This window comes from Acomys minous, assembly GCF_964271855.1.
Source record: "Acomys minous genome assembly, chromosome: 16".
Classification (NCBI taxonomy): domain Eukaryota; kingdom Metazoa; phylum Chordata; class Mammalia; order Rodentia; family Muridae; genus Acomys; species Acomys minous.
The window spans coordinates 7115680-7123676 of NC_140498.1; the positions used below are offsets into that span (position 1 = coordinate 7115680).

The window sequence follows — 7997 nt, forward strand, 5'->3', positions numbered from 1 at the left end:
GTGAACATTACCAGAACTTTCTCTGCCCAGTTCTAGCAACATGATTTCTGCCACACATCTCATGCCTCACGGAGCGCATTGTGGCCCAGGGTGTACGGAAGGGACACCGTACATACATGGCAGAGGACAAGACTTAGAAGTGGGAGCAGCAATGTGAGGGTGGTTGTTTCTCTTCTCATGCAGCAACCAGAGAAGTAGAGAGACTGCTTGGGCTACGATCGCTGTGCTAAAGAGGCACACTCCTTCCTGGACACTGGGTGGAGGGGTGCTGAGCTCGCCCGGCCCTTTAACTTAAGACTATTCCTAAATGAGACTGCAGATCTCTTTTTATCACTTGCTTCCTTTCATGAGTAGAACGTAATTCCATTTCAAACTATAAACGTGACAAAGGGCAAAAGAGACAGTCCTACATCTGGGGAGGGGCTCCCAGCACTGGGTATGCTAAGGAGCTTGCTGAGGCCTGTAGCCCAGAGAACCGAGGCTGGCTGTGCACCTGCAGGATTCTGGGTTCTTGGGGGGCTGTGGGAGCATGGAGACGGAGAGGCTGGCAACAGTGGGCCCCACAAGCTGATCAAGAGGAGAGAGAGATGACCAGACTGGCTGAGGTGGTCCCCTCTTGCAATACTCCTCTGCATTACATGCATTGCCATCTTACAAAGGAGATGCTGTGCGGTGCACCTGTGTCATAAAACTCTATGAGGATGGATTTCCCCCAGACTCTGCAGACCTTCCAGGGCTATGTGTGACTCATTGGTGGCCATCGGGAGCACTTCTGTGTATGTGGGGGGGGGGGAGTATCGCTAAAGTCAAGCACACTAAAGAAGTCCCCTTTGCCTGTAGAGCCACAACCAGAAGTATGGCAGCAGAGCTTGTATTGTCAGCCCTTGCTGGGAAGGGTGACCCTAGGAAGATCTCTTGGCTTTCGTATGCAATAGTGAAGGAACGAACGAGTTGGGTTTCCGAATGGCTTAGAATTCCCTAGTTGAGGACAGCAAATAGAGGTGCCACATGTGTCCAATTGTTCACTGGTTACTTGAGGGCAGAGGATGCTGGCTGTGAATACCAAGCTGAGATTAGAACCCAGGATCAGCACCTTGGGAAGGGTCAGTCACCTCACCCATGTGGGACTGTCAAAGGCTCTGAGAAGGGACTTTGGTAAGCAGGGCCCAGATGCTCAGCGCTACAGTGAGCAGGACGGGACCCGGAGTTGACTGTGCTCAAGAGTTCCCTTTCCCTGTGTGCTGTGTTTCAGCGTGTCTAAAAGCAAGGAATTGTCACCAGGGTCTGGGCAGAAAGGAAGTCCAGGTTCCATCCAGGGGACAGCCTGCCCAGGGACGCAACTGGGGCCACAGCCGGCTGCCAGCCCCAGCCAGCTTCCTGCAGACCAGAGTCCTCATACCCTCCGGAAAGGTAGGTCCCCTCTTTGGACCATGGTCAGGCGAGAGATGGATGCACTTCCCATTAGCAAGGGCCTCTGGGAACCTTTGCTTAGCAAATCATTGCTATTCTTGCCACCAGAACTATGAGAAAGTAGCCGTCCCCACCAGGGAACGCACTTCATATGCAGTGGGTCGGTACAAGATGGGTCAGGGAGGGGGAGCCTTTGTAATGTATCATGAAGCTATGGTGCTTTACCATATAGCTCCACTGAATCACCACACTGCCAGAGCCATTGCTCTTCATATTATATAAAAGAGGCCTGTTTATTATTGTTTTTAGAAGAGGCTAAAATAATTACACCCAAGGCATGTAGCAGCAAGTAGAAGACAGAAACCTGACTCCAGGTTGGCAGAGCCTGTCTTTCTCTCATCCACGCTGTAGGGGAGACAGGCGAGCCTGGGAAATAGGATATCCGCAGGCCTTCTTTCCCCTTCACAGAGGGAGTGGGTACGGGGAGGGGCAGAAGTGAGGAAGGGCCCCCGGGGCTCCCCAGGGACTTGAGTGAGTCCCTTCTACCATTCCTTGGGTCCCAGCAGCCACCCCTCAGTTCTGAGGGCTAATGGCCATGTTCTCAGGCTGTCTGCCTAGCAGCAGCTCTAGGATGCTCGGCTCCACTGGGGATGCTGTTCCTTTTCAATTCAAGGTAGCAGCATCCTTGAGGATTGTGCACCTAAAAGAGGAAGTGGAGGTACTTCAGAAAGGCTAGGGCAGTGGTGTGCTCTAAAATTGCAGCCAAGTTGGGTGTGGCTCAGTCTTTGACTACTTTCCTCCTCCTCAACACTGCAGAAGAGAACATTACAGCTGGTTCATTCATGCTTGCACCCCCCAGGGAGTACGATTCTTGGTAGAAAATGGGTAAAAGAAAGCAAGCCAGGGCCACAGGCTCGGAAAGGGGCAGGTGCAGTTACTAAGTCACAATCGTGAGGGGGAGTTCTAACGTTCTCCTGGACAGTTGGGTAACTGTAGTCCACAGACAGTAACTAATTAGACATTTCCAAAGAACTAGGGAAGTCTTGGCAAGGTCTCAACACACAGAAGTGGTCACACTTAGGGACATGGAAATGGTACTGACTGTAATTTGGTCATTATGCACTTGCGTTCAATTGATATACAAATGCTACTATATCCGGTAACTCAAAGATTAAAAACCAAAGCCTGGGCAGCCAGTGCACAGGCTTGAGGTGGGGATTTGAGGCAAGGTGGGATGGGGGTGTCTTGCTAGAGGATTTATCACTGTGGGAGACCAAGGTCACCTGTTCAGCTTCAAAGGCCATTTACTTTCCTGGGAAGCACCCCTCATCAGTACTCTGTGGTGACACCCTGAACTAGAATTTTCCCCAGTTGAGCCAGCCATACTGACCCCCTTTTAGAACTCACTGAGTAGAGAAAGAGAAATGAGTGGCAAGTTAAAGGAACTCAAAGAGTTCTCTATTCATTCTTAAAAGCTTATTGGCTGCTCTTGGCATCGCAGGCAGAGGCAATGGTCATTTGGACCCATGAACACAGACACTAATGGACATCCTAGTGGGCTTCCCTAATAGCTATATAACCTACGTGTTTTCTTTTACAGTTTCAAAGAAGTTGGCACCAATTCCTCCCAAAGTCCCCTTCGTGCAGCCAGGGACTGTTTCTGACCAGCCCACTGGCCAGCCATCCCCAGTCAGCCTGTCTCCAACTCCACCAAGTACCCCATCACCCTATGGACTGAGCTACCCTCCGGGATACTCCTTGGCCTCTGGCCAGCTCTCTCCTGCCTCAGCCCCTCCCCTGGCCTCTCCCTCTGTCTTCACAAGCACTTTAGCCAAATCTCGGCCCACCCCTAAGCCCCGACAGAGGCCCACCCTGCCTCCTCCTCAGCCTCCCAGTGTCAGCCTGTCGGCCTCAAGTCCACAGTCCACGGAGCACCCCATGCTAGATGGCATGTCACCAGGGGAAAGCATGTCTACAGGTAAGCTGGTCAAGGGCTGTCCAGGGCTCCTGTGAAGCTTAGCAGAGTGTGCCCGGAACAGGACCAGCAGCATCCCCGCTGACCACTCTAGCTCCTGGCTTTCTCTCTCTAAGCTTCCAGGGAAAACAGTCCTAGAGAGCAGCTGTTGTGCAGGGGAGCTCACGGGACGTCTCCAGCAGCTTAGGGACCTATGTCCATGGATTGTGCCCTTTGGAGTGAGACTTCCAGAGAGGCTGGCATCAATCAAAGCACAGAGGCGGTGTCACCCTCCCCCAGATAGAGCCCAACAACTGAGCAATAAAGATACTTATCTGGAGGAGAGAGGCTAAGAACTGGAGGGTTTTCCTGAGGAGAAAACAGCCTTGCTAGGAACATACATTTGCTGATGTTTATTACAGATGTGGCAACTTCAGAAAAACAGGTCTCCTGTTCTCTTGCTATGTTTCCTCCAGCAGCAAATGAGTCAAACCCACAATTGCTTAGCTGAGTTTTACTCTAAATTCAAAACTAAGGTTGGGTTGTTTTTCCAAGGCAATATGTAAGCATATGAAATTATAGTCAGTGGACACCATTCACTGTGAAGAAACAGAACATTTTTAAAAAATGTCTCCCAGATACTCTCTTTATACAATTATAATGTCAGGGGCAGATCTCTGGTGGCTACTAATGTTAGGTGAGCATTTTCCTTATTTAGGGAGATAAGCAAAGTGCTGGGCTGAGTCCTTGAATAGAGCTGGTTCATTTCATAGGGCAGACAGACCCTGAGTACCACTATTGAGCATTGTCCAGAGAGCAGAGGAGGCAGCTTAAGAATACTGCATACAGCCAGGTGTGGTGGCATACACCTTTAATCTCAGCATTCAGGGAGGCAGAGGCAGGTAGAACTTTCTGAGTTTGAGGCCAGCCTGATCTTCAAAGTGAATCCAGGATAGTCAAGGATACACAGAAAAACCCTGTCTTGAAAAACTAAAACAAAAACAAAAGAGAGAGAAACCAACACTGCATACCCACAAATACCCTCACTCCATGCACCAACATACATGCATACCACATGCACACTTACCACATACACACACACAACCCCACTTGTGTGCACAGCACACACACACAACCATGAATACGTACAAATACACCTGTGCACACATTATGCATATATGCATATACATGCATGTTTAAGCCATATACTCAGATGTGTACACAGCACACACATATACATATCACATATACACTGTCTTAGGGTCTCTGTTGCTGTAATAAAACTCCATGACCAAAAGTAACTTGGAGAGGAAAGGGTTTATTTTCCCATTGTCCAGGGAAGGCAGGGGCTGGTGCACAGGCCATGGAGGAGTGCGGCTTACTGGCTTGTTCAGCCTGCTCTGTTATAACACCCTGAACCACCATCCCAGATAGAGCATCACCCACAGGGAGCTGGGCCCTCACATTAACACATTAACCATCAATTAGGAAACTTCCTCACAGGCACCAGAGGCCAATCTTGTGGAGGCATTTTTCTCAATGAGGTTCCTTCTTCCCATATGACATAAAACTTTCCAGTGAACCACTGTATATATGCTACACCCCTATATGCGCACACACATTTGAATACTAAACACAGATGCACCATGCCTGCGTGTTTACTTAGGACACACACACACATACATCACATAATAGACTGCATGCAGCACACAGAATTTACACACTTGGACCACATGTAAACGCCACCTTACTCACACATACACCAAACCTACATACATATACAGCACGTATGTCACACATACATACAAGTGTAGAGATAACTTGCACACATGATGCTGCAGACCCACACATGTAAGCCACATACCCACATAAGAATTGTGCTGCGGCATAATTCAGTACCAGACCATTTGCTCTACCCGAGTTTATCCTCAGCACATACACTAAGAAAACCACATCCTCAAGTGCACTAGGTGCCATATACATTCAAAGACCACCAACCTACTTGGGTACAGTGGGGCCATGCTCAGCTCTTGCTTTCCTTGCGACCAGGTCGTCACAAAACTTGGCATGTTCTTCCCTGGGTGAGATGGCAGCCACCGTGTGTGGGGTCCAGCTCTTGGCTGCCAGTGACAATGCCAGTCAAATAGCAATGTGTGCCAAGGGTCAGGAGTTGCGTTATGGGGCAGAGCCATCTGGCAATGTGGCATCTGTATTTTTTTTTTTTAAGTGATAAATGTTAACTACATAGCTGCTTTCATCCATTCTATAGTGTACTCAATGCTAGGCAATGTTCCTGAAAAAGGCAGTGAGCAGCCCCGTCCTGTAAGTACTGCAGGGGTACATGTTACCTAGATGAGCCCTTGTTGGGAGGCAACACCTGCTCCAGAGTGGGTGGTGGCCAGAGGCAGCGAGTAGAGGCTGCTCCATCAGCACTCCAGCTCTGCCAACTTTCCCAATCGCTCCCAGCCAGAGATAAGAGGTAGCCCATTTTACAAGGCATAGGATGAGCAATGTCACTCGGGAAGCATAAGAGAGCAGAGTATCAGAAAGGAGGTGGGTATCAACAGGCAAGGAGACAGTGTCTTGAAGCTTGTGAGGTATAGGTCGCTTTCCATAGCTTAGGCTGAATGTCTGTGATGCAATGACCTTTAGACTCAAGTGACATCCTGCTGCCAATGTCCCTGTTGTATTAATGTTCTTTGGGCAGCAGGCCATCATGTGTCCTTTATGTACAGTTCTCTGACAGTATAGAATCTGTAGTTGGTGTGGCCTATCTAGGACTGTGACATGGGCAGTGTTTTTTGTTATGTGTGTTTCATCCTGTTTGTTCCTCTCTCCGAATCCTATCATTATGTTCTTGCAGCTGTGTGACATGAGTGACGCAGTGTTGGATACGTGTGAGGGGGATTTTCAGGGTAAGCTGGCCCCAGCTCACCTCGCTTTCCTCTCCCTAGCCAGCCCAGCCAGCTGCCTGTCCACCACCCATCCCACCAGTCCCTCCTCTCACTGCATGTGGCTCAGACCCACCAACAGCATGCCTATTTTAGTTTCTGGCTTTCCCAGTGTCAGGGAGGGCCTCTCTGTGGCTTTCTGAGGTCATTGGCCTGATTTTGCTTTCTTTTCATTAGGAGCTGGGAGACACACCCAGCAGAGGGGCCCCACCCTTTCTTTCTACTCCTATCACCATCATAGCGGCAGATCCCCTCTCAAGTCAACATTTGCCCTGATAAGACCTGCTCTTACAGGCTTAGCTGCTGGAAGCTTGTGTCAGTTCCCTGCGCCTCTTTGCTGAGGAACGTGTCCCCCAAAACACTCAACAGGTGCTGTCTGGCACAGGGCCACTACCTTTGTCAGTGGCCAAGGTTTTGCAGCAGCTGATCTAAGTGCCACTGTCTACACGGTGGCAAAGCTTGGCAGACCATAGTGCAGCATCTGAGATTCTGAAGCTGCTTTAGAACACATCAGTTCTGTCCAACCCTGGAAAGGTGGGGCGGGGGCATTTTATCAGTATCTATTTGGGTCTCCACTCAACAAGAATAGATACTCAGTCAGGTGTAGTGGCACACGCCTTTAATCCTAGGACTCAGGAGGCAGAGGCAGGCAGATTGCTGGGAGTTCAAGGTCAGCCTGGTCTACAAAGCGAGTGCGGGATAGCCAAGGCTACACAGAAAAACCCTGTCTTGAAGACAAAAACAAAGACAAAAAGGATATTCAAATCCAAAAGTCAGGCAAGAGCATGAATGAAGCCCCAAAAAGGAATGAGAGGGTTTTGTCCTGCTGACAGGCAAGTTAGGCATCTGGTCCTCACAGGTCTCCTGAGGGACAGTCAAAGCTTCCCTGAGGCTTCTCCCCTAAGCTCCGCCCTCTTGCTCAGTAACCCTTTTTGCTCAGGGCATGGTCTAGCAGGCACCATCTGAACTGTCAAGTTCATGCCCTGTTACCCTGACTTGACTGCAGGGGAGCTTAAGCTTGTGCAAAGCCACAGTGCAGGCTCCTGATAGACCCCACCCCCACCCCATCCCCTCCTCCAGCAGCATGCTTCCCACATGCAGAATAAAGTCAGCCTTTAAGCACCCTGTGGGATCCCATCACACACTGCAGGCTAGGTCAGTGTCAAACCCCAGATCTGCCCCACCACCATGCAACCAGATAGGCTACAATGGGCAGAGCAGGGTGTCCCAGTGCTTGTGTGTCTGTAAAATGTCTGAGGGCAGTGTCCAAGTGTAATCCTGTACACTCAGTATGGTACTTCTGATTCTCAGTGTGTTTTATTAACTTTTTTTAAAGCCAGCAATAACAAAGCTCACCTTCTGAGTGGCCCAGGGCTGAGCCCCTGCCAGATTGGTGTACTCTTGTCAGCTGGAATGCTGTTATCACCCCATAGAAGTCCAGAACTAAGTGAAGTGGGCAGAGAGAATGATATAACCAAGAGAGATGGTCCAGAGCACCCATCACCCCACCTCACCTCCTGCAGCCCAGGGCCTCAGCAGGCAGGCTGGGCCCTCAGGATCTTCCCAGCAGAGGCCCTAGGACCACTCCTAGTGTGTGTCCAAGGGGCTAACACCCTAGCTGATGGCTCTATGAAGTCCACACTCAGCCTTGTAACTTGTGGTGCATTCCTTCTCCCTGCCCT

At 50.0% G+C, this 7997-nt stretch overlaps 1 protein-coding gene across 5 annotated transcripts in view; it reads left to right on the forward strand.

Annotated features, from left to right (window-relative positions):
* ARHGAP44 (Rho GTPase activating protein 44) overlaps nucleotides 1-7997 on the forward strand; it is a 157361-nt gene that overhangs the window by 147565 nt on the left and 1799 nt on the right. For 4 of the 5 annotated variants that reach the window (XM_084762833.1, XM_084762836.1, XM_084762834.1 and 1 more), the window contains 2 exons: nucleotides 1253-1410; nucleotides 3011-3388. In XM_084762833.1, coding sequence (XP_084618959.1) covers nucleotides 1253-1410; nucleotides 3011-3388 — 536 coding nt within the window. Of the gene's footprint in view, nucleotides 1-1252; nucleotides 1411-3010; nucleotides 3389-6227; nucleotides 6280-7997 lie in introns of all 5 variants that reach the window. The other variant, XM_084762835.1, reaches the window with a different exon arrangement.